The 26,273-nt window shown below is 37.6% G+C and overlaps 3 protein-coding genes across 4 annotated transcripts in view; 2 read left to right on the forward strand and 1 right to left on the reverse strand.

Annotated features, from left to right (window-relative positions):
• Positions 1-8,349, forward strand: part of LOC127412361 (semaphorin-4F-like) — a 108,527-nt gene extending 100,178 nt beyond the window's left edge. Inside the window, exons 10-14 of one of the 2 annotated variants that reach the window (XM_051648657.1) lie at positions 1,375-1,597; positions 1,813-1,922; positions 2,043-2,188; positions 2,292-2,344; positions 5,679-8,349. In XM_051648657.1, the coding sequence (XP_051504617.1) occupies positions 1,375-1,597; positions 1,813-1,922; positions 2,043-2,188; positions 2,292-2,344; positions 5,679-6,430 (1,284 nt within the window). In that variant the 3' untranslated portion in view covers positions 6,431-8,349. The remainder of the gene's footprint in view (positions 1-1,374; positions 1,598-1,812; positions 1,923-2,042; positions 2,189-2,291; positions 2,345-5,678) is intronic. The other variant, XM_051648666.1, reaches the window with a different exon arrangement.
• Positions 8,350-11,287: 2,938 nt separating this feature from the next.
• slx1b (SLX1 homolog B, structure-specific endonuclease subunit) lies at positions 11,288-22,010 on the reverse strand. Its single transcript, XM_051648941.1, has 5 exons — positions 21,611-22,010; positions 21,452-21,503; positions 16,570-16,890; positions 16,231-16,446; positions 11,288-15,990 (listed from the first exon to the last, which is right to left on the reverse strand). The coding sequence occupies exons 1-5, from the start codon at positions 21,781-21,783 to the stop codon at positions 15,961-15,963; spliced, it is 792 nt and encodes a 263-aa protein (XP_051504901.1). The 5' UTR covers positions 21,784-22,010; the 3' UTR covers positions 11,288-15,960.
• Positions 22,011-22,326: 316 nt separating this feature from the next.
• Positions 22,327-24,379, forward strand: LOC127412576 (bolA-like protein 2). Its single transcript, XM_051649045.1, has 3 exons — positions 22,327-22,526; positions 22,677-22,774; positions 23,996-24,379. Exons 1-3 carry the CDS (start codon positions 22,464-22,466, stop codon positions 24,093-24,095), a joined length of 261 nt encoding a protein of 86 aa, XP_051505005.1. The 5' UTR covers positions 22,327-22,463; the 3' UTR covers positions 24,096-24,379.
• The last annotated feature ends 1,894 nt before the right edge of the window (positions 24,380-26,273 follow it).

Here is a 26,273-nt window from a genome sequence, read left to right on the forward strand (position 1 = left end):
ACACTGTACTATACCAAACCATACCACACATTATGTGAAATGATACAATACTATACCATACCACACATTACATCAGGGGTGTCCAAACTTTTTCTACTGGGGGCCAAATGCAAAACAAAATAAGGTGTCGCGGGCCGCATTGTTGTAATAATAATAAAAAAAAGATGCTACTAAATCGTCTTTATATTGTATGCTTAATATTATGCAATTTTTAATCACACTTTGTCTTAATAAAGGATATTTGTATCACCAAGAAACCTAATAGGTTTTTGGGTCAGAAATTAAGGGGGGCTCAGGGCTAAAATTCCCCCAAAATTGACAAAAATGCCCTAAAGTTCAAAATGTGGGGGCAAAAAATGCCCTGGTTTCTTTTTTTTATTATTCTTTTTTTTTATATACCATCTGATATAGTTCTTAAAATTCTACTTTAAGAGTTGCACTACACATTATCACATAAAATATTTTTGAGAGCTGTCGGCGGGCCATAGTTTGGACACCCCTGCGTTACGTGAAACAATACAATACTGTCCTGTACTGTACTATACTATACTACACATTATATGATACAATATAATACAGTACAATACTATACTGTGCTATACCATACTGTACAATATTACACAATACTATAATATACTATACTACAATATAATATACTATACTTCACAATACTGTACTATACTATCCTACACTTCACTTTAATATCCCACACCATGCCACACATTATGCAACACAATACAATGCTATACTATACTATAATGTACTATACTATTCTGTACTATACAATGATATGCTATACTATACAATACCACACATTATGTGAAACAATACAATACTGTACTGTACTATATTATACTGTACTATACAGTACAATACTGCGCTATATCATACTATACAATATTACACAGTACTATACTACACTATACTATACTACAGTGTACTATACCAAACATTCCACACATTATGCGACACAATAAAATACCGGACATTTCTGTACTATTCCACACATTATGCAGAACAATACTATACTATCTTATACCACACCATACCACACATTATGCAGCACAGTACAATGCTGTACTATACTACTCTATTCTATACATTATACCACACATTATGCAACACAATACAATGATATAATATACTACACTATAGCACACATTATGTGAAATGATACAATACTATACTATGCTGTGCTTCTCTATACAGTGCTACAAGACCAGGCAAAGCTCTACACTGCATGCATCCTACACATCATTATACAATTGCTAACAAATCCCAACAGAATTCGTCATCATTACTGTGTGTTTTAAATAAATATATGCACATTTGCCTTTTTCATAATGTTTTTCTCTCTTCTGTCATCACTTGTAGTGTTTGAACAATGCTCTAAAGGAGCAGGGCTTTGAGTCCTCCCTGAAGCTGCCTGATAAAGTACTGACATTCATGCGCGATCACCCGCTCATGGAGAACAGTGTGGTGGCAGCACCCCTGATGATCAGAAACGGCATCACATACACTAAACTTGCTGTTACCTTAACAACTGCCTCCAATGGCCCCAAACATCAAATGGCCACTGTTTTACATCTTGGAACAGGTAAGAGAGATTAAACATTAAAGTTGAAAAACTTCAATATATTACATAAACACAAATAGAGCTAAGAGTTGTTGTTGTCTGTTTTTGAGGAAGATGAATTGGAGCTAGTGAAATATAAACTTGTAATATCTTAGAGTTATATTTTCATGTGAGTGTAGATTGATATGCTTGCTTTACTTGATAATAATAAAGTGTTAATGTGTGCACGTTTATAGATCGTGGACAGCTACACAAAGTTGTTGTGGTTGGTCCGAATGCAACTCTTATTGAAGAAGTCCCTCTGTTTTCTGCACAGGAGCCCGTGAATAACATATTGCTATACAAGGTAACACAGGCACATGTACAGTTTTATATGGGTTTGTGATTTGCTTTTTTTGTTTGTGATTTAAAACAATACTGTCTCTCCAACCTGGATTCATATATTTGCTCTCTCCCTCTACTGAAGGATGAGGCTCTGGTTGGTTCTCCTCTCTCTCTTGTGAAGTTACCCATAGTTGGTTGTTCCCTGTTCACTACCTGTGAGGTGTGTGCACGTGCCCATGGACTCGGCTGTGTATGGAGACATAAAGAGGGAGCTTGTGCTATGGCAAAGTAAGTCACACACAAAAAATCCCTCACATGAGGACACACAGAAACAGTCTTTCTAGTTCATTGTCATCAAACAGAGTTACACCTATTTGCATTTGTGTTTCAGGCCTGGGGAAATGGTGGAGCCAGAGGATTTGGTCAGCCAATGCAACAAAGAAGGTGGGTCTGACACAACCAATGAGAAACTCTTTATTGGAAGATATGTTTATGAATATTCTGGGTTATTGTCAACTTAATGTCTGAGTGGCATGCTGTTGATTAGCTCATGGATACCAAGGAAAAGTAACCAGGTTTACTTTTTTTTTTTTTTTTTGGACGAAAATTACATTGGATATATGGCAAGGATGGTAAAAGAGTTTATCACACCAGTCTCATACTAACATACATACTGTACATTTTAACCCCCCTAATGCGTTCAGAATCTGCACACACTTTTTGCATTTGCGGGTCAATTTTGACCCGGTGGAATTCAAGCTTATAAATCATTCATAACCCAGTGGTTTTCATCTAAAACTATATTGTAAGTCATTAATAAGTTCTTAACTGTTCATACATGTAAAAATATTTATATTTTTGGCATGTGTTAACTGACAGATATAAAAGATATGAATTAATATGCCATTTTTAAAAAAATACAAAATTGTAGAAATTCTTTGACATTTCAAAATGAACATTATCTACAGCAAAACCTGTGTGATACATGTGAAGACATCTTTTTTACCAACATTTCTGTGAAATTGTATCTAAATATAACAATATGCAATTTATATTAACATCTAATGTGACAATTGCTAGTAATTTGAATTAATTTTCTATTAACTGTTCAATACAACTTGGTGGTCAAAAGTTATGAAATCAATGAATTCTTTTCAAATAAACTCTATCAGAACAACTGTACAACTCAAGTATACAACATTAATACTTCTTTACTATGTTTTTAAGCAAAATCTATTCTGGTTACTTGCATGAACTGCTGAATGTTGATGCGTGAGTTTGCTGTAAGCTGGTTTGGCATCAGATGGCTGCAGAGTAAAATGTGGACAATTTCCTCTTTCAAGCCCTATTTAGATTAATGCTATTGACGCAGCTTTTCATTGCATTAATTTAGCAGATTTCAGAGTAATGTTTTTTTGTATAATGAAGTCATAAAGGAGGGGAACCATGGCAACATTCATATTTTAATATAATACAGTTTGCAGGGCCTGAAATTCGGCGCGGGTATTGCGCACAACTTTAATCATTCCCTTAAGTTCCACGTTCATAATGCGGAAAAATTCCCGCACACTTTTACTCACTTTACAGTGAAGCTGCAAATTTGTAAACCAATAGATACAGATGAACAAATCAAATCAATAAACGTATTTTTGTATCAAATTGTAATTCCAGAAGCTGTGCGAGTAAATCCGTCTGTCTCTCCCTCTTTCTCTCATGCAGCTGTCAGCAGCACGTTTGAGCGCTTGTTAAATTTAGTGTGAGTGTGCGCTTTGTATCGTAGTTACTGAACTCAAGATGTTACAGATGTATAAACCTTTCTAGTCCTGTTAATTCCACATGCAAATGACGTTATACCGCATCTCCGTAAGTTAGCGACGCAATAAAACTATATTGTTTCTGTTCATAATCAACAAAGCTGTTAACATTGCAAGCGCATTACGGAGAATGCCTTTCATATCTTGACGCTCCCTCATTAGTCATAATGCAGCACATTTGCAAGAAAGGCTGAAATAGCAAAAATCCTTTGTGTAATGTACCAGCTGTAGGCTTATGGTGAAGAAAGACACTTAAACACCTGTTACATCTCTCATCTCCATCTCTAGTTCCATCCAGGGTCGGAAATTAACGGGGGCTCTGGGCAAAAAAACAAAATCCTCATATCCATGTATGTTCCAAATACATACATAGTGATCTTCATTTGATTTTTCGCTGAACATTATTTGTTTCATGCCATCTGTTGTGCAGATGTTGCCGAGTCAGTGGCGGATGCTCGCACCATAAACGTGCACAGATGGGCACTCTGTCTTTTTCACACACTCTGCATCAGTTCGGTGCTCCTGTGTTAAAAAATACCTAATGCTACAATGTAGTCAATAGTAATGTTGGGATGTGTTAAATTGCCTTGATGTTAAATAAAACATTATTAATGATACAGTAATAATTTTACAGAACATTAAGCACTTTTGATGTATGAATCATATCTCTGATGTTCATTGTTAAATGTTTATTTTTGCATTGTTTTATTCAATTGGCATGGAGTTGCTAAGTTTTTATATAAGCTCCTCATTCCAAATCTGGAGAAATGCTGTCATCTCCTCCTGTGTGTCGGTGCATTTGTTTTGTAGGCTATGTTAATTTAATAGCCAAAATATTTGGAAATTTGTGAATGAGAAAAAGAGTTTTGTTTCAGTAACAATGCACGTTATGCTATTTATGTTATTAAACTTTGTAATTATTGAAACATGCCATTTTAAAATTGAATTAATTGTTTAAATTAAAGTATTTGACATAAAAGGATGACAGAGTCATAAGGTTACCAGAATATGTTTGTTATAATGCAATGTTACTTTTGGCCCACAGCCCTCGGTCAAGTTTGATTTTTGTCCCATCACAGGAAAAAGTTTGTGCACCTCTGTGCTAACACAAAATATGTAAGAAAATGTATGGTTATATCTCTTAAACAGTTTTATTAAAAAAAAAATATATATATATATATATTATGTGTATTTTGGTAGTCTTGACAAAGTCACAAAGTTTGGTTTCCATACTAAAAACTATGTGGTATTTAAATGATTATCTACCTCTCCCGGGTCAAAAATTACCTGAATGCAGTAGGAGGGTACACTTTCAAAATATTTGTAAAAAAAAATTCATGGTGTTGTCTGCTTGCCTGCTTCCATTATATATTCACTATAATCACATTTCCCATTCATTTATACATCTACACCGATCAGCCACAACATTAAAACCACCTGCCTAATATTGTTCAGGTTCCCCTCATGCCGCCAAAACAGCGCCAGTTGTACAGAGTGGTTATCTGAGTTACCGTAGACTTTGTCAATTTGAACCAGTCTGGCTATTCTCAGTAGACCACTCTCATCAACAAGGCATTTCCATCCACAGAACTGCCGCTCACTGGATGTTTTTTGTTTTTGGCACCATTTGGAGTAAATTCTAGAGACTGTTGTGTGTGAAAATCCCAGGAGATCAGCAGTTACAGAAATACTCAAACAGCCCATCTGGCACCAACAATCATCCATGCGATTATCTAATCAGCCAATCGTGTGGCAGCAGCGCAGTGCATAAAATCATGCAGATACAGGTCAGGATCTTCAGTTAATGTTCACATCAACCATCATAATGGGGAAAAACATTTGATCTCAGTGATTTTGACCATTGCATAATTGTTGGTGCCAGACGGGCTGGTTTGATTATTAAAAGCTTGAGCTTTATTGATATTCACTTCTCATGCGTTTTCTTTCTATCTCTCTTTCGATAGGTCTTTGCTCCCCACCTGTAATTGAAATGCGTGTTGAATATGGCCTACGTGTTCTGCTTTCTTGCGTGCAAGTTTCTCCCCGCCCCTGCCGCTGGGATCATCCTTCACAAAGTCACACCCGCCGCCACAACTATGACCTGGAGGTGGAGGTCAAACCGGAGAGCCTGGGCACCTACATTTGCTTGTGTGATGAGGTGGGGCGAGATCAGCCACCCTGTCGCAGAGCAGAGTACCAGCTCACCCTTGACAACCCCAGCATAGGGGGGAACGTGGCCATTGCAGGCGGCCGTCACTTCCTGGCCTCGCACATTTTTTTATTCCTCTTAGGTTTTATTATGGGTGTCATAGTCTTATTTGTGGTCTACAAACGCCAAGGTTGCCTAAGGGGAGGCGGACACTCATCGTCCACATTGGAGAAGGGGCGGGACTTGCTTCCTTCCACAGACACACCCCAGTCTCCAAGCAGTGCTAGTCTGTTTTCAGAGGCTGTTCCGTTAACAGAGAAAAGGAACGGAACGGTAAATGGACACGGTGGACACAACAGCAGGCATATTTACACCAACTCAAGTGGACTGAAGCTGCAGGAGTCAGCTGTTAATTTGGCAGAGGAGCTGGATGGTAGAGAAAGGGTGGTGCCAAATGGAGAGGAGGAGGGGCTTGGGGAGGTGCTGAGTGAGATGGAGGAGGAGTTTCATAAGCTGCCTTGTCTAAGAGGTGCACCGCTGGCAAAATGCGAGGAAAGCTCTATCTGAAGGCAGGTGCGCACATCATTTTTTTAAACAGAACTCTGCGAAAGGCAGAGTGCATAGGCTCACAAACACAGGAAACACAACCATTTGGTGTGTTTTTCAAAGTATGGAGGGCTGGAGAAGAAGAGGAGAGCAGACAATCAAAGAAGCTGAAACATACATTCCAAATATAGAAGAAAACCTTAGGCAGTCGCACAAAGAAGCACCCACACAATCATATGTGCATACACAAACTATGTTACCTGGAAGCTCATCTACTACTCAGTTACATTCTCATCCAGTTCATTCATTCCTGTGTACATAAAGTGGTGTGTAATTCCATGTTTATCCTGCTGTTTCTGCATGTTTTTGATCAGACCATTGTTCAGAATTATGAGCAGGCAGGGTTTATAGTCAGTGCTCAGCACTTTCACGCACCTTTTTCAAAGCCATGCACACGGAAAAACACAGTTCTGTATGCTTGGTCTGGTCAAAGTCCAAAAAGGTCTTTCGAAGTGAAATGACCTGTCCATAGACCAGAACAACATAGAACCAGAGAAGTCCGCTCATCCTGGACAGATTACTGAAAATAAGCAGATTTTATCTGAATCACCAAAAAGGGCTTGAAACCACTCTGTACTTGATGGTTCACAGGAGCAAATATGAAGGAATGACAAGAGACACTGGAAATCATAATTACATTATTTTTGCCTTACAGATAAAGTGGTAGTCTGAGTACTGCTAACAGCTGTACTGTGGCCTATGGCGGGGCTGGAGTGGGGGGAGGGGGGGGTGATTGTGCGGCCCAAGACTGTATCTTAAAAAGAAAACAAAATAGGCTTCCAAAGAGGTGTGCCCAAGGACCTGTGAATGGAGTGAGAACATAAAGAGAAAGACAAATGAAACTCTTTAGCAATCGTCTCCCTCTATAGAGTATGTCAAACCTGTGAACTGATGGTAGATTGTATACTTGCAACTGCCAAATGATTTACCTTTCCAGAGCAAGTTAAGAAATGCAATCAAGTCAAGAGCTATAAGTAATGTTATACTTCTCTGGAATGGGGTTGGCAATATTTTGTGGTGTCAGATCACATCACTGTCATCTGTATAGGGACCAGATGTAGCATGTTCTATTCATAATAGTCTGCACACTTAAATGAAGATGAGGACCATGTAATGATGGATGTCTCTCTTTTTAGCTTGAAAGCTTATTGAAATTAGATGGAAATGTTCAGGATCAAAGCAAATAGTGAAGGAAATTGTTGATTGTTTTAAGTTTCTCTATAAAGGAGTAGTTCACCCAAAAATGAAAAATCTCTCGCATGGTATGGACCTACAGGGCTGAGATATTCTTCAAAAAATCTTTGTTTGCGTTAAGCAGTAGAACGTCATACACATCTTGGATGGCATGAGGGTGAGTAAATGATAAAATAATTTTCATTTTTGGGTTAACTGTCCCTTTAAGGACAGAGAATGTGCCTCCTTTGAAGGTATATTTATCCCCACTGAAGTGCATGAGACAAAGTAGTTTGAAGGACAGAACTACAAATCTATAATACCATGAATCAGGGGCTACGGCACTCCTGTTTATGTAGCCATAATGAAGTATGTATCAGGAGTATGTATGTAAATATCTGTGAATATAAAAGAAAATGCGGGAAAGATCTTTTAAAATGCCTGCTTTTTATTCTCTCTTTGTGATTGAGAGTGGCAAAGCATTTAACTCTTTTCACCACTAGTGGCATTCTTCCTAACTGTATCAAACTGTCACTCTCCCATCTTCAATGTTTGACCACTTTGAAATGCTATTTCCAGCCATTTTCTTAGAAACACTTGGATTTACGTTACTTTCGCCATTGAATTATTTTATAATTCTTAAACACACACACACACACACACACACACAGATCAGCCACAACATTAAAGCCACCTGCCTAATATTGTGTAGGTCCCCCTCGTGCCACCAAAAGAGTGCCAACCCATATCTCAGAATAGCGTTCTGAGATGATATTCTTCTCATCACAATTGTTCAGAGTGGTTATCTGAGTTACTGTAGACTTTGTCAGTTTGACCCAGTCTGGCCATTCTCTGTTGACCTCTCTCATCAACAAGGCGTTTCCATCCACAAAACTGCCGCTCACTGGATGTTTTTTGTTTTTGGCACCATTCTGGAGTAAATTCTAGAGACTGTTCTGTGTGAAAATCCCAGGAGATCAGCAGTTACAGAAATACTCAAACCAGCCCATCTGGCACCAACAATCATCCATGAGATTATCTAATCAGCCAATCATGTGGCAGCAGTGCAGTGCATATAATCAGGCAGATACAGGTCAGGATCTTCAGTTAATGTTCACATCAACCATCAGGATGTGGAAAAAAATTTGATCTCCGTGATCTGGAGCGTGGCATGATTGTTGGTGCAGATGGGTCTCTAGAATTTACTCCAAATGGTGCCAAAAACAAAAAAAAACACCCAGTGAGGGGCAGTTCTGTGGATGGAAATGACTTGTTGATGAGAGAGGACAACAGAGAATGGCCAGACTGGTTTGAACTGACAAAGTCTATGGTAACTCAGATGACTGCTCTGTACAATTGTGGTGAGAAGAAAATCATCTCAGAATGCTATTTTGAGATGCGGTTTGGCGGCACGAGGGGGACCTACACAATATTAGGCAGGTGATTTTAATGTTGTGGCTGATCTGTGTGTAATATACACACACACACACACACACACACACACACACATACATACACACGGAAAAAAGAAAGTACACCCTCCTTGAATTCTATGGTTTTACGTATCGAGACGTAAAAATCATTTGGTCCTTAGCAGGTCAGATGGACTCAGATAAACAACAACACATGACATATTACACCATGTCATGATTTATTTAACAAAAATAAAGCCAAAATGGAGAAGCCATGTGTGAAACACTAAGTACACCTTATGATTCAGGAGCTTGTAGAACGAACTTTAGCAGCAATAATTCAAGTAATAATTTTCTGTATGACTTTATCAGTCTCTCACATTGTTTGAGGAATTTTGGCCCACTCTTCTTTACAACGTTGCTTCAGTTCATTGAGGTTTGTGGGCATTTGTTTATGCACAGCTCTCTTAAGGTCCCGCCACAGCATTTCAATCGGATTGAGGTCTGGACTTTGACTGGGCCATTGCAACACCTTGATTCTTTTCTTTTTCAGCCATTCTGTTTTAGATTTGCTGGTGTGCTTGGGATCATTGTCCTGTTGCATGACCCAATTTCGGCCAAGCTTTAGCTGTCAGACAGATGGCCTCACATTTGACTCTAAAATACTTTGGTATACAGAGGAGTTCATGGTCGACTCAATGACTGCAAGGTGCCCAGGTCCTGTGGCTGCAAAACAAGCCCAAATCATCACCCCTCCACCACCGTGCTTGACAGTTGGTATGAGGTGTTTGTACTGATATGCTGTGTTTGGTTTTCCCCAAACGTGGCGCTGTGCATTATGGCCAAACATCTCCACTTTGGTCTCGTCTGTCCAAAGGACATTGTTCCAGAAGTCTTGTGGTTTGTTCAGATGCAACTTTGCAAACCTAAGCCGTGCTGCCATGTTCTTTTTAGGGAGAAGAGGCGTTCTCCTTGCAACCCTTCCAAACAAACCATACTTGTTCAGACTTTTTCTAAGTGTACTGTCATGAACTTTAACATTTAACATGCTAACTGAGGCCTGTAGAGTCTGAGATGTAACTCTTGGGTTTTTTGCAATATTTCTGAGCATTGCACGGTCTGACCTTGGGGTGAATTTGCTGGGACATCCACCCCTGGGAAGATTGGCAGCTGTCTTGAATGTTTTCCACTTGTGAATAATCTTTCTCACTGTAGAACGATGGACTTTAAATAGTTTGGAAATGGCCTTATAGCCCTTCCCAGATTGATGGGCAGCAACAATTGCTTCTCTAAGATCATTGCTGATGTCTTTCCTCCTTGGCATTGTGTTAACACACACCTGAATGCTCCAGACCAGCAAACTGCTAAAACTGCAGCTTTTATAGAGGTGGTCACACTTGCTGATGATCATTAATCAAGGGCATTTGATTAGCAGCACCTGGCTACTACTTAGCCTCTTAATTCCTGTGGAAGCAGTAAGGGTGTACATAGTTTTTCACACATGGATTCTCCATTTTGGCTTTATTTTTGTTAAATAAATCATGACACAGTGTAATATGTCATGTGTTGTTGTTCATCTGAGGTTGTATTTACCTAATTTTAAGACTTGCTAAGGACCAGATGTTTTTTTTTTTTATTATGTCCTGATACATAAAACCATAGAATTCAAGGAGGGTGTGCTTTCTTTTGACTATATATATATATATATATATATATATATATATATATATTTGTAACATTATGTCAAGAAAAGTAACACTCCGGGTTATGTACAATATACTGCATCTTGTCTTCTGGATGGATCTCATTGTCAGCATTCACTAAAGTAATAATAACAACAGGTACACTAAACCCAAAACTGCCATAAGAATGCTAATTTATGTTCCAATTCTTAAATTCTCTATCCTCCACCATAGTAAATATCCTGTAGGTTCTTATCAATGGCTTTGTCCACAATGGTTTTATGTTTAATATTAATAAAAAACAAGATCATTTAGTGTTACATGCTCTTTGTTGTTCATTCTGAATAAAGAAATATGTTAATTGATGTACAGATATGTAGTATTCTAAGTTTCTATTTTTATAATTTATATATGATGAAGATAAATGTACATTTGTGTTGAAAACATTAATTGAAGGTATTTGTGAATGGCTGTATGTGTGAATGCATTGTGATGCTCTTTGGAATAAAATTTAAAAAAAAAAACTACCTCTCAAAACAAGGGTTTTTCCATTTATTTAAAGGGATAAAAATGATATCCAAGAACGCATCTGGTACTCAAAAAAATGCCACAGGTGTTCTGGAAAGAGGGCTAGTTACATGACAAAAATGGTGGAAACATAAATCCACATCAGGGCACTGGAATTTCAATATTAAAAGCTTTTATTATAGCAGCTACATCTTAAAAAAGCACCAACGCGTATCAGCCCAAACAGGCCTTCATCAGGGTGTCACAAAATGAAGAAACAGGAAGTGAATTAATAGTCTCACCATAGTGCTCTACTACAGGTGCTAGCCATTAGAAGCCTGAAATTATTGAACACCAATAATCAAAAACAAATTAAATACTTAGACATACTAACATTGCAATATAAAGAAAAGAGCGTACAAAGAGAGTTATGTATATACAAAAATTTTGATAAAAAATGCTCATAGAATCAGGCAGTTTTTACATTACCATAGAAATCAGACCTGAATATCCACAAGAACACAATATACAAGTTCAGTCCATGATTATAAGAATGGAGAAAAATGTATGTTCTCATTGAGACAAAAATAACTTTTAATGTGTGTAACCAATAAGTCTCAAGCAGCTTTAGTCTTTTCAACCTGTCTCCACCCCTGGTACCAAGTGACACCTGTTCTATACCTAATACTTTCAAAGTGCTGTCATTTCCATGTTTGGCTTGGAAGTAGTGTTTAGCCATTGGGTAGTTTGTGTTGCCAGTGCATATTGTGTACCTGTGTTCTGCCACTGTCTCTTAACCTCCTCTTGGTAAGACCTATGTAAAAACATTTGCAGGAGCATTCCAGTCTATACGCTACATAAATGGAATTGCAATTGATGAAGTCCTTGATGTCATACGTCTTATGTCCTCAAAAGAATTGCTTTTAACCATGTTGATACAATAGTTGCAACTGCCACAGCTAAAATTTCATTTTGGTAGTCTTAACCAGGTATCCCGTCTTGGAGTTGGAAGGTAACTTCTCACCAGTTTATCCTTTATTGTTGGGGCACGTTTAAAGGTAAACCCAGGAAGTTCAGTGAATATGTCCCTTAAAATATCATCCACTTGGAGAATATTCCAATTCTTTAAGAATTTCTTTGATTTGCACAGCTTTTGTACTATACCTTGTGACACAGCAGGGCTTTTGATTTCGTGCCTGGTCTTGTTTTTGTTTTTTGTCAAGTAATTCATTTCTCTTGAGTGACTGTGCTTTATTATATGCTTCTGTAAGTACCGATGGCTGATGTCTTCTCTGTCAAAAGCACTGTGTAATATCAATTGTTTGTACATCAAAGTCTACATCAGAATCACATATCCATCTCAGTCTCTGGAATTGGCCATATGGAATATTTTTGATAAGCCATGGGAGATGAAAACTGTCCACATGTAAAATGGTATTGCGATCAGTGGTTTTCCTGTAAATAGAAGTGTGGAGGTTTCCACAACTATCCTTTGAAATAGTCAAATCCAAAAAATAGATTTTGGCCTTATCATATACCAAGTTAATTTTTAAATTTTCATTGGTTGAATAAACACAAAAAAACAAACAAAAAAACAAACAGAATGATATTATCTATGTAACACCCCCACCAAAAAAATCTTATCTCTAAATTATTTGAAGTAGAGTACACAAATTGTTCTTCCCAAAGTCCTAAAAACAAATTGGCATAATTTGGTGCAAAACACACTGCCATTGCTGTTCTGTTTTCCTGTCTGTATAATTGGTCCTGGAACAGAAAAAAAGTATTTTTAAGAGTCCATTCGGTTAGGCGCACAATAAAATCACTGGGAGGTAAAAAAAAAAAAAAATCATCTGATCTCGATCTTAAGTAATGTCTCATTGAATCAAGGCCTTCATCATGGACAATATTACTGTAGAGGGATTCTACATCCATAGTAGGCATAAGGCAATCACCAATGTTTCAAATGGCAGATATTTTTTTTAAAACTTGTGTACTGTTCTGAATATACGATGGCAATTCCATGACAAAAGGTTTTATTAAAGAAATCTATGTATTTAGATATCGGTTCTGTTATAGACTCATTGTCACTGAAGATTGGTTTGCCTGGTGGATCTTCTAGAGTTTTGTGAACCTTAGGTAACATGTAAAACACTGGTAAACGTGGATTGGGAACCACAAGATATTCCTGTTGTGAAATCCAATTTTCATTTCTTGCCTCAGTCATTAGCTCAATACATTGTCTTTACATATTCTCCATTGGATTGCATGGTAGCATAGAGTAATAGGCTGTATTCTTCAATTGTCACATGGCTTCTCTTATATATTCCATACACAAACTAACGGTAATGATAAAATCTAAATAGAACTATCTTAGTTTGAATTTAGTTTCCTGTATATGTTGGAGCATAAGAGAGTCCCTTACACAAAGATGATCATTTGAGAGGGAAAAGTCTGAGATATTAATCACCACCGTTCTCTCCTCTGGCTCTGTGTTTTCAGCCTTTGGTAAATGTATCGAGGCTCCCCGCATGCCCCTTCGAGTTTTCCTCTTTTGTTTCGACTCTGTGACCTGGAGTGATGATCTAAAAATTAATTTGAATTGTGAGAGGAATGCAGACTAGGCTGGCCTGCGGACATCATATTGTCTGTTATCACTCTCAACTTCATCGTCAGTGCTAGACAAACTGAACAAAACAGATCTTCTACTTCTCTGTTTTGAATGACTTTTTCTTCCCTTCCCCAATCATAGACAGCATCAGCACTATAATCATCCTGATCTCTTTTGAATTTTGCCAATTTAATTGTTACCTCAAGACTAGATTATTGTAATGCATTACTGGGAGGATGTACTACAAGTTCAATAAATAAACTTCAACTGGTTCAAAATGCAGCTGCCAGAGTGCTGACTAGAACCAAGAAATATGAACATATAAGCCCCATTTTATCATCATTGCATTTGCTACCTGTTTAATTATGTATTAATTTTACAATTCTGTTAACTACATACAAAGCTTTGAATGGTCTAGCTCCACAGTACTTAAGTGACCTTCTACCATGCTATATTCCTTCACGTTAATTATGATCGCAAAATTCTGGCCTGTTAAGAGTTCCTAGAATATCAAAATCCACAAAAGAAGGTAGATCCTTTTCATATTTAGCTCCAAAAGTATGGAATAGTCTCCCTAAAACTGTTCGAGATGCAGACACACTCACTCAGTTTAAGTCTAGATTAAAGACTCATCTATTTAGCCAAGCATACACCTAATTAATCCATCAACTCAAAATTAGGCTGCTTTAGTTAGGTCTGCCGGAACCAGAAACATTTCTCAGAAACATTTCTCATAATCTATATCGCTGCAATAAATTGAATGGCATCTACGCAAATATTATTCTATTTGTTTCCCTGTCTCAACCTCTGGATTCATATCCTGAGGTTACCAGAGCCGGCCACATCCAGCTCCGTTCCTGCATGGTGTCGGACTCTACTGCTACGTGTTGCTGAGTGATGACGACAAACTACAGCTGGTGCTAGCCAGACATCACTTCAGTCTTTTACGATGGACTTCAGAGGATGAACTGATGCCAACTCCAACCATAAGACATGGGATACTTCATATGCCACTGCCTCAACCTTGGACTTAGGATGGACCCCACCGAACCTCACCGAAATGGCCTGCCGGTTGAACTGCGATGCACCTCATTGATCTCTGCCTGCATCACCTTTGTCTATTGATGGATTACACTCTTGAAATGGAAAACATAGACTATCATTGAACTGCCAACAAAAGCCTTCATCAGCCAACTAACAAAGGACAATGCATCTATGTGAACTTCTGCAGTTAATCCAGGATGGACTTCAAAGACATTAGTCATTAATCTTACAGTTCATACAAAATCTTTGTTTTAAACACTGACTCTTAACACTTACTTAGTTTAATAATTTTAAACCATGACTTGCACTGCACATAAATAACTAATATTGGCATTATATTCATGATGTTAGCCAGAGGGGAACTGGCACCCACAGTGAGCCTGGTTTCTCCCAAGGTTATTTTTCTCCATTAACCAAAATTTTATGGAGTTTTGTGTTCCTTGCCACAGTCGCTGGCTGTGAGGCTTGCTCACAGGGGTTCTAAATACAATTATTATTTAATTATTTATTTTTATTCACAATTTACAATCATATTTAATCAAACTACACAATGATGACTCGCAGACTTTATAGATATTACAGTTTCATTTTCTGTTAAAGCATAATTTTCTGTAAAGCTGCTTTGAAATGATGTGTGCTGTGAAAAGCACTATACAAATAAAAATGACCTGACTTGACTTGAAATATCTTATTTTAAAATACATGTACAAAGACTATGTTTGGCTTATTACATTCTAATTCAAAGGGTCGACTAAATTAGCCACATTTGAAAACTCTGTCACGGTTATTAAAAACAATCCATTATTCTTGTCATAAATTAGCTTACATTTGATGTAACATTTATTATTGCTGAATTAAAAATGTTTATTACCTTTTTTAAGCTTCATTACCTTCTAATTCAAAAGGTTGACTGAATTCTGAGTTCCTTCTGAATATCCTTGTTAATTCCAAATGTAAAGATGTAGAGAACTTCATATATGTCTTGTTTTGACTGAATGAAATAAAAACACCTCTGTTTGTCAGTTCATATAGTCCAGTCCAATGAATGCTAAGACTTCGTCTTCATAATTGGAGTTCCTCTGTCCAACGACTCTATGTAAAGGATAAAAACAAGTTATTTAATGAACTCAGCAGTAGACATTAGTTCTTTAAAAGCTACAATGCTTACAGCCTACCATTTCTGGCTAAAACTACAGCAAAATGACTGTGTGAAATTTTAAGTAAAATGCTAATCTATTGGGGTTTTAAAGACATCAAGTATTTATTGATCATATCTACATACATTTTAAATACAGATATGGCATAAAGATAAAAATACACGTTACAGCTAACCTGAGACGATGATGAGGTTATTTCTTCTAAATCACCATTACAGCCATTTTTGTGGCGAATGAGACTCCCCCAAAGCACTGAGTGATGGCAGCCAGGACACTCTCCCTCCACAGGAAGTAGGTGGGAAGGATCTGACTTCAAAAAAATTTTGGCCAGGCAAATCAGATGGCTAACCATTTGACAGGAGGGGTGGAAACAAGACAGCCTGTCTCCAGCCTGAAACCACAAAAAAATCAAATCAAAAGCAGAAAGAATTGAGACCCAGATATTACTCTTTCAAACAACACTTCTTGAGCAGGTTTTTTAAAAAAACTACTTTGAAACCAGAGAGGAACCAACCTTCACAAGCTCCCTACACAACGCACACCGCTCCACCTGTCTCTCCTCTTGCTCCTTGCACTCCTGCTGTGGTTTCCTCTTGGCACGAACACAGCCAAAAGATAAAGGGATGTGCAGAGGAGGCTGCATGTCAGGGGCAAAGTCCATACGGTACTCCTGTTTTAGCCAGCGAACAGTAAGGGGGAGTCGATTCCATGGCGCCACCCGCAGCATGTTTGACACCACTCGCCAATGGAACTGCAAACTGGACTCTTTGCGGTTGCGACGGGCAACATGGGATAGCCGACGAGAGGTGTGTGGATGCTGCCATGCCCACTCAAACTAGAGAGGGAAAGACAAACAAGTTTGACAAATGTAACAAAGAAAAGGTACATCTCACAAAAAATTTTCAAGTCATATTTCAGCCCCAAAATTAAAGCTGAAGTGTGTAATTTCTGTGCCACTAGCGTCATCAAACGGAATTGCAAAATAAACATTGTTTTCAAACATCCTTCTGAATAAGCCCCAACTGCTGTTAAACAATCAAAGAGATAGTCCTGCCCCCAGCTCACGCCATTGGTCGAACCAATGTTGCTATGTTGGACAGGATGGGCTGCTCAAAACAAATTCAGCAATTCTTATAGGGCCAAAGAGAGTTTTTTTAAGGAAATAAACTAACAAATTGTTTACTTACATTTGTCTCTGCATTTTCGGCTGGGATAAAAGAAAGTATTTTCGCTTGTTTGAATCCTCATGTTTATATATATATATATATGTTTATATATATTATATATATATATATATTACGGCTGTCAATCGATTACATTTTTTAATCGAATTAATTACATGGTATGTCGATTAATCGAATCGCAATTGATCACATATATAAATATTTGCTTAGAAAGCCCCTCAAATAACAATAATTTAATAAATAATTATTAAATACTTAGTTATATTTAAAACATTATAAATAAAATATATATTATAACAAATAATAATGTAATTAAAATGCATTACATCATTGTGGCACATGAGTAAAGCATTAAAAAAGACGGTAACACTTTACAATAAGGTTCCATTTGTTAACATTAATTAATAACATTAGTTAACATTAGGGGGCAGTGGTAGCTCAGCGGTTAAGGCTCTGGGTTACTGATCAGAAGGTCAGGGATTCAAGCCCCAGCACCACCAAGATGCCACTGTTGGGCCCTTGAGCATGGCCCTTAACCCTATCTGCTCCAGGTGCACTGTATCATGGCTGACCCTGCACTCTGACCCCAGCCTAGCTGGGATATGTGAAAAAGAAGAATTTCACTGTGTATGTGCCATAGATGTGTGATGAATAAAGAAAATTATTAATTAATTAATTACATGAACTAACAATACTTTTACAGCTTTTATTAATCTTAGTTGCCCAAAAAGCTGAAGTTTCACTTATTGACTGCTGGAGAAAACAGGTAGTACTTCAAGCTTGAATAGCTCAGATGGAATAAATATATTATATATATATATATATATATATATATATATATATATATATATATATATATGTGTGTGTGTGTGTGTGTGTGTTGGGGAGTAACGGAATACATGTAAAGGGATTACGTATTTAAAATACAAAATATAAGTAACTGTATTCCACTACAGTTACAGTTTAAATCATTGGTAATTAGAATACAGTTACATTCAAAAAGTATTTTGATTACTGAAGAGATTACTTTGCATTTTATTGCCATTTGTTTAATTTAATATTTAGTCCTTTCAGATGGAAAACATTTATACATATAAATGATGCGATCCAAAGTGCATTTGAACAGCGGTGAAACACTTTCTTATGATGTGTTACATTCATACAAGCAGACAGAGAAGTAAGTTTGGAGCAGAAGAAACAGAAATAAACCTTGTGTAAATTGTCAGCTTTACACTAAGCAAAAATGCTATTTCTAGCCATTTTACATACACGAGTTACCAGGCACAATCATATTTTTTTATCAAGAAAATTCAAATTGGATCATAATTTTTTTTTTTCTAGTAAGACCTTTGATATTAGGGCAAAAATCATATTCTTGATAATAATTTGTGTATTATTTTCCTATAAAAATATATAAAACTCCTTAAAAGAAGATCAGTTTGATTTATCTTGTTTTAGAAACAACACTGCATAAGATATTTAGGTTTTTCAGAGAATGTATTTTAAAGGTGTATTTTGTCTTACTGTACTGGCAGAGATTTTATAGTTAAAACAAGTGAAAAACATCTACCAGTGCTGAAGAAGTAATCCAAAGTATTTAGAATATGTTACTGACCTTGAGTAATCTAACGGAATACGTTACAAATTACATTTTACAGCATGTTTTCTGTAATCTGTAGTGGAATACATTTCAAAAGTAACCCTCCCAACACTGTATATATACTACATATATACACTCACTAACACTTTATTTGGAACACTATGGTCCTAATAAAGTGCCTGACGTGGTCTTCTGCTGGTGTAGCCCAATCGCCTCAAGGTTTGATGTGTTGTGTATTATTCTGAGATGCTATTCTGCTCACTACAATTGTACGGATTACCGTTAATTATCTGAGTTACCATAGCCTGTCCGTCAGCTCGAACCAGTCTGGCCATTCTCTGTTGACCTCTTTCATCAACAAGGCGGACCTGCCGCTCACTGGATGTTTTTTGTTTTAGGCACCATTCTGAGTAAACTCCAGAGCGTGAAAATCCCAGGAGATCAGCAGTTGCAGAAATACTCAAACCAGCCCATCTGGCACCAATAATCATGCCACGGTCCAAATCACTGAGATCACATTTATTTCCCAATCTGATGGTTGATGTGAACATTAACTGAAACTCCTGACCCATATCTGCATGATTTATGCATTGGACTGCTGCCACACGATTGGCTGATTAGATAATCGCATGAATATGTAGGTGTACCTAATGAAGTGCACAGAGAGAGAGAGTGTGTGTGTGTGTGTGTGTATTATATTTTATATATATATATTATATTATATACACATATACAGTTGAAGTCAGAAGTTACACCTTTGCCAAATACATTTAAACTCAGTTTTTCACAATTCCTGACATTTAATCGTAGAAGACATTCCCTTTCTTAGGTCACTTAGAATAACTACTTTTTTTAATTTTTTTTTTTTTTTTATGAAATGTCAGAATAATAGTAGAGACAATTATTTATTTCAGCTTTTATTTCTTTCATCACATTCCCAGTGGGTCAAAAGTTTACATACACTTTGTTAGTATTTGGTAGCATTGCATTTAAATTGTTTAACTTGGGTCAAATGTTTTGGGTAGCCTCCACAAGATTTTCACAATAAGCTGCTGGAATTTTGGCCCATTCCTCCAGACAGAACTGGTGTAACTGAGTCAGGTTTGTAGGCCTCCTTGCTCACACATGCTTTTTCACTTCTGCTCACAAATTTTCTATCAGACTGAGGTCAGGGCTTTGTGATGGACACTCCAATACCTTGACTTTGTTGTCCTTAAGCCATTTTGCCACAACTTTGGAGGTATGCTTGAGGCCATTGTCCATTTGGAAGACCCATTTGCGACCGAGCTTTAACTTCCTGGCTGATGTCTTGTGATTTTGCTTCAATATATCCACATCAGTTTCCTTCCTTATGATGCCATCTATTTTGTGAAGTGCACCAGTCCCTCCTGCAGGAAAGCACCCCCACAACATGATGCTGCCACCCCCATGCTTCATGGTTGAGGTGGTGGTCTTCGGCTTGCAAGCCTCATCCTTTATCCTCTATACATAACGATGGTCATTATGGCCAAATAGTTACATTTTTGTTTCATCAGACCAGAGGACATTTCTCCAAAAAGTAAAATCTTTGTCCCCATGTGCACTTGCAAACTGTAGTCTGGCTTTTTTATGGCAGTTTTGGAGCACTGGCTTCTTCCTTTCTGAGCAGCTTTTAAGGTTACGTTGATATAGGACTCGTTTTACTGTGGATATAGATACTTGTCTACCTGTTTCCTTCAGCATCTTCACAAGGTCCTTTGCTATTGTTCTGGGATTGATTTGCACTTTTCACACAAAACTACGTTCATCTCTAGGAGACAGAATGTGTCTCCATCCTGAGTGGTATTATGGCTGCATGGTCCCATGGTGTTTATACTTGCGTACTATTGTTTGTACAGATGAACGTGGTACCTTCAGGTGTTTGGAAATTGCTCCCAAGGATGAATCAGACTTGTGGAGGTCCACTTTTGTTTCTGAGGTCTTGGCTGATTTCTTTTGATGTTTCCCATGATGTCAAGCAAAGAAGCACTGAGTTTGAAGGTAGGGCTTAAAATACATCCACAGGTACACCTCCAATTCAGTACACCTCCTATCAGAAGCTAATTGCCTAAAGGCTTGAAATCATTTTCTGGAATTTTCCAAGCTGCTTAAAGGCAACGTTAACTTAGTGTATGTAAACTTCTGACCCACAGGAATTGTGATTATAGTCAATTAAAAGTTAAACAATTTGTCTGTAAACAATTGTTGGAAAGATTACTTATGTCATGCACAAAGTAGATGTCCTAAACGACTTGCCAAAACTATAGTTTGCTAATATGAAATCTGTGGAGTGGTTAAAAAATTCGTTTTCATTACTTCAACCAAAGTGTATGTAAACTTCTGACTTAAACTGTATATATATAATAATTTCTTCACATTACATTAATGATTATTGGGGGAAATGTTTTGTCATGTACTGCCATTTTGTCAAAATCCTCATAGTTCTTAAAAAAAAAAATCATTTTCTATCATTTTTAAAAATATATGTATATAATTAATGAGGGGTGAAATATGACCTGGACATTTTTTGACAGGCATCAAGACAATCAGTGCTGTAAATTCCTTTAAGGAAGAAAGAGAACATGTGAATTTACCCGAAGCGCTGCAATATCAGATGGAAAGCCATGGATGATTAGAACCATCTCCCTTAAAATAAATTTAAATGAATAATTAGTAATAAAAAAGACCTTCTGTGCTTCTGAAATAAGAGGTCTGATTGTAATATCATGTTAAATACTCAGCTGTTATATTACCATGGTCCTCTTCCACTGGTTCTCTTGGCTCCTCCTCTATGTCGCCCGGCGTTGTGTTGACCGATACGGCGCTCCGGGTTCACAGTGAAGCCGATATATATACGACCCTTAAATTTAGGGTTAGTACAGTACAGCATATACACTCCATAAAAACTCTCCACCTCCACCACCATCCTAAATCCTAAAAGAGGTCTTTGTGAGATTTCCTCATCTAAAGCACTGGAACTACATACTGTAATCCAGCCTTCCACTACAATCTAAGCACTCCAGTTACAACACGAAGAAATTTTACATCTTGGCAAGCTGTAACTGTGACCGGAGCGCTTATTTTATTTAATATGGACTGAACTCAAAACATTCATTTGTTTTGGTTTTGGCATTGTGTTTTTTTCATTTAAATGTTACCCGTTAAAGGTGCTCAGATATCGCCCGAAAAAATATACGATTGAGCCGTAAAGTATTTAGCGTATAGAATCTCGAGTTCACGAATTATGTATTGTTTCACGTTCATACACTGTAAATATTGCGACGTTGTATATTATTTTAGTGAGTTTGATCATTTTTATCAGATTATCTGACATTTTCGAAAAGGGCAAATGGAGATAACTGCTATGAAAGCGAGGACCCCAGATACTCTTCTATGATTGGTCAATTTTCATGCGTTTGCTTGACATGTCGAAATACTGATTGGCCACCACTGCATTTCAGAGGCGTGGCTTGTTAATGTGTTCAAGCACCTCCTCTCAAACAAACCGGTAGTGACCAGATAATCAGAGACAACTCTGTTTATGTTAAAATTCTTTATATCTAATAAAACGTTTTCTTTACCGAAAGGTGTACTTTTTTCCGAGAGATGTCAATCACCCCCGATCTGATTCGTGAAAAACTGATAGCGGGGATTGCTGCGATTCACGTGGTATGTAATGACTGCACACACATCCATATAAAGGTAGAATCACATTTTTGAGCCTGTGAATTTAATAGGAGAAGGACAGTTGGAATGAAACAGAAAGCAGTCTATGTTTCCATTGTTCCTTGTGTCAAAATCCTTGCATGTCTCTTTCAGGATGTTGAAGACACGTCTCCAAATAGATGCGCCGCCAGTTTTAAAGTTCTTGTAGTTTCTCCTCAGTTTGAAGGGAAACCATTATTGCAAAGGCACAGGTGAGTGCAGTTTCAATAGAAATAACTTTTGCACACAATGACAATCATTGAATATTGTATTATATACAGTGGGGTCCATAGGTCTGAGACCACTAGTGAAAAGCTTTTATTTTGTGTTTTTCCAATTTAATTAAAATGTTTTCAGTACAAATCATATTATATAAGCATAACAGTTCGATTGCTAAATTGAATTGTGACGTCGTAAATAGTGCAGAATCTTAAATGTATAATTCTTTTTTATATGATGATAACTTTTACCAGATTTGTTTTTATAACTTTTATTCTCTTGTATTAGTTAAAAAAAAAAAAAAAAAAATGTAACATTTAAAAAAATCTCAGATTTTCTATGCAGTCTCAGACTGTTTATAAACATAATCTGGTGAGAGAGGACATAGGTTTCATGGGTGTGCAAATGATTAATGCCTGATTTTACTTGTGTTAATAAGTCTAATCACTATGTCTATTGTAACTATAGAGTTCTCACGTTAACAAACAGAATTGAGATCTGGTCAATTTGCAATTATGACAACATAGAATGGGAGTGAAATATGTAAGGTCTGAGAGGTTTGTTAATATCAGGAACTTCAAATGGTTCAAGGAACGAAAACAGAAAACGAACAAAATGCTTTTGCAGAACATATCCGAAAAACAGAACAAAGTCCCTTTTAGTTGTTCCAGAGTGAAAACGTTATTTTTAAATGCTGGGAACTGGCTAATAACCATTTAAATTTGTTCCGATAATTTTTTTTAATGAAACCAAAGACCAAATGGTTTATCCCAGTACATTTTCAGAATGACACCACTTTCTGTTGCACAAAAAAATGGGTCTGCACTCTTTTGAGTAGAACATGATAAGCATGTGCTTCGGATACTGACGGAAACTGCTACATCACACATTTCTTTGCCTAATTGAATGTGGATGCCTTCCGTGACATGCTGAAGACCTTTTTGGCAACTGTATATAATTACTGCATATACATGCGTGATTAAAAATGACATTTCTCAGTTGTTTTCAAGTCATCACTAAATTATTGTTAGGAGAAAGTGCTTCGGACATGGAAACAGATGTGCACCCTTAGTAGAATGATCTGGATCTTTACATAGGGCCAAGTCATGTGGAAGCAAGCTCTGAGTTGCAGCCATGCTGGGGATCAATAGACTCACTGGCCCCATGCACTGTTTTTATAAAAGTCTGTGTGTATTTATATGTTTGTTGTTTAGGATGGTGAATAATTGCCTTGCTGAGGAGCTGAAAGAGATCCACGCATTTGAGCAGAAAACACTGACACCAGAGCAGTGGGAGAAACAGAAAGCACAGTGACACAAACACACACATACAGTACGCACAAAACACATTCATGCAACCATCTAATGGAACAGCGGTGACTTAATCTCCTATTAGTGTGTATATATTCCCATTTTACATCCTAAAGTATAATCATACCAGTGTTATGGAAATCAGTTGATTGTATTTATGAAGTAGTTATGCTTCAATATTTATTGTCACTTATGGAAAACATCTCAAAGTATTAAAATGTATTAATTGCTGTGCAGAAAATGTATTTTGAAATGTGAAATGCTGACAATAAAGACACTTCTCAGACAGAATGTATTGTATGTAATCAGTCTTATACAGTTATTATGTGACAAGACTTGCTACTGTGTTCAGGGTCAGAAACAAGATATTGATCGTGAAAATATTGGGGAAATGGAAGGTACAGCAGCATGAATTTAATGCTTATGCTTATATAGATGCACTTTGCTGTCCAGGAGTTCAGGATATCATCACCACCTTTGATTATTGCCTACTGGTTTTGACCAGTGGTGGAATATACAGTATATAAAGGTGTTTAGCTCATGGCATATGATTAAGTTTATATCAGTGTTAAAACGTTTACTTTCCGATCTAACCAACTATTAATTTTTTCTCATTAACATTCTTCATTATATCATCTAAACCTAGTGTTAATTTAATTTATATTGCAGTGTTGGAATTAAAGTTTTTTTTTTGTTTGTTTGTTTTTTACTGCTGTAGGCTTTATTGTTCTAAACTGAAGAATAAGTACAATTGGCAGACAATTAGTAGTAGTTACAATAAACAATCAGACTTCAGCTCTCATACGTTTTGTAGTGACTACACTGAAGTCCATTAATGACAATTACACCGATGAGCCAAAACATTATTACCACCTGCCTAATATGCTGTTGGTCCTATGTTGTTGCGTGTCGACAGCGTTGACCCGCCGAGGCATGGACTCTACAAGACCCCTGAAGGTGTCCTGTGGTATCTGGTGCCAAGACATTAGCAGCAGATCCTTCAAGTCCTGTAAGTTGCGAGGTGGAGCTGCCATGGATCGGATTTGTTGGTCCAGCACATCCCACAGATGCTCAATCGGATTGAGATCTGGGGAATTTGGAGGCCAGGGCAACACCTTGAACTCTTCATCATGTTCCTCAAGCCATTGCCGAACAATGCGTGCAGTTTGGCAGGGTGCGTTATCCTGCTGAAAGAGGCCACTGCCGTCAATGAATTCCACTGCCATGAAGGGGTGTACCTGGTCTGCAACGATGTTTAGGTAAGTGGCACGTGTCAAACTGACATCCACATGAATGGCCGGACCCAGGGTTTCCCAGCAAAACATTTTCCAGAGCATCACACTCCTTCCACCGGCTTGCCGTCTTCCCACAGTGCTTCCTGGTGCTATCACTTCCCCAAGTAAAAGGCGTACACGTACACAGCCGTCAGTGTGATGTAAATTAAAATGGGACTCATCAGACCAGGCAGTCTTCCACTGCTCCAATGTCCAGTTCCAACCCTTGTGTGCTCATTGTATGCACTTTCAATGGTGAACAGGGGTCATCATGGACACTGACCGGTCTGCAGCTTCACAGCAGGGTGCGCTGCACTGTGTGTTGTGACACATTCCTCCCGTAACCATCATTACAATTTTCTGTAACTTGTACCACAGTAGACCTCTGTCGGTTCGGACCACACAGGATAGCCTTTGTTGCACTCATTGGCAACGCATGATGAGCCTTGGGCGCCCAGGACCCTGTTGCCGGTTTGTGGTTTGTCCCTCCTCAGACCACTTTCAGTAAGTATTCACCACTGATGACCTGGAGCACCCCACAAGCCTTGTGCTTTCAGAGATTCTCTGACCCAGTCGTCTGGCGGAATCAATTTGGCCCTTGTCAAAATCACTCAGGTCTTTACTTCTGCCCATTTCTCCTGCATTTAACATGTTGACTACAAGAACTGATTGTTCGCTTACCATTTAATCTACCCAGACCTTGACATGTGGCCTTGTTAGGAGATGATCAATGTTATTTGCTTCACCTGTGAGTGGTCATAATGTTTTGGCTCATCAGTGTATTACAAGTGATTTTTCCACCAAACAAATATCTCAGTGGCCCACTTGAGAGATAAACAAATGTTGATTTTGTCAAGAATAAGCACTGAAGTTGAAAGTCTTTAAACTCACTGTATTACAATATATGG

The sequence above is a fragment of the Myxocyprinus asiaticus genome, chromosome 2, assembly GCF_019703515.2.
Source record: "Myxocyprinus asiaticus isolate MX2 ecotype Aquarium Trade chromosome 2, UBuf_Myxa_2, whole genome shotgun sequence".
Lineage (NCBI taxonomy): Eukaryota > Metazoa > Chordata > Actinopteri > Cypriniformes > Catostomidae > Myxocyprinus > Myxocyprinus asiaticus.

What these genes read in the sequence shown, in the direction of transcription:
- slx1b (XM_051648941.1), bottom strand. Translation starts at nt 21,783, where the DNA reads ATGGTGGTGGAGGTGGAGAGTTTTTATGGAGTGTATATGCTGTACTGT. An exon ending in ACCAGTGGAAGAGGACCATG is followed by an intron (nt 21,504 to 21,610) that starts GTAATATAACAG and finishes ATTTATTTTAAG; the next exon opens with GGAGATGGTTCTAATCATCC. An exon ending in TAACCTCATCATCGTCTCAG is followed by an intron (nt 15,991 to 16,230) that starts GTTAGCTGTAAC and finishes TCCTTTACATAG; the next exon opens with AGTCGTTGGACAGAGGAACT.
- LOC127412576 (XM_051649045.1), top strand. Translation starts at nt 22,464, where the DNA reads ATGTCAATCACCCCCGATCTGATTCGTGAAAAACTGATAGCGGGGATT. An exon ending in GGATTGCTGCGATTCACGTG is followed by an intron (nt 22,527 to 22,676) that starts GTATGTAATGAC and finishes TGTCTCTTTCAG; the next exon opens with GATGTTGAAGACACGTCTCC. An exon ending in CCATTATTGCAAAGGCACAG is followed by an intron (nt 22,775 to 23,995) that starts GTGAGTGCAGTT and finishes TTTGTTGTTTAG; the next exon opens with GATGGTGAATAATTGCCTTG.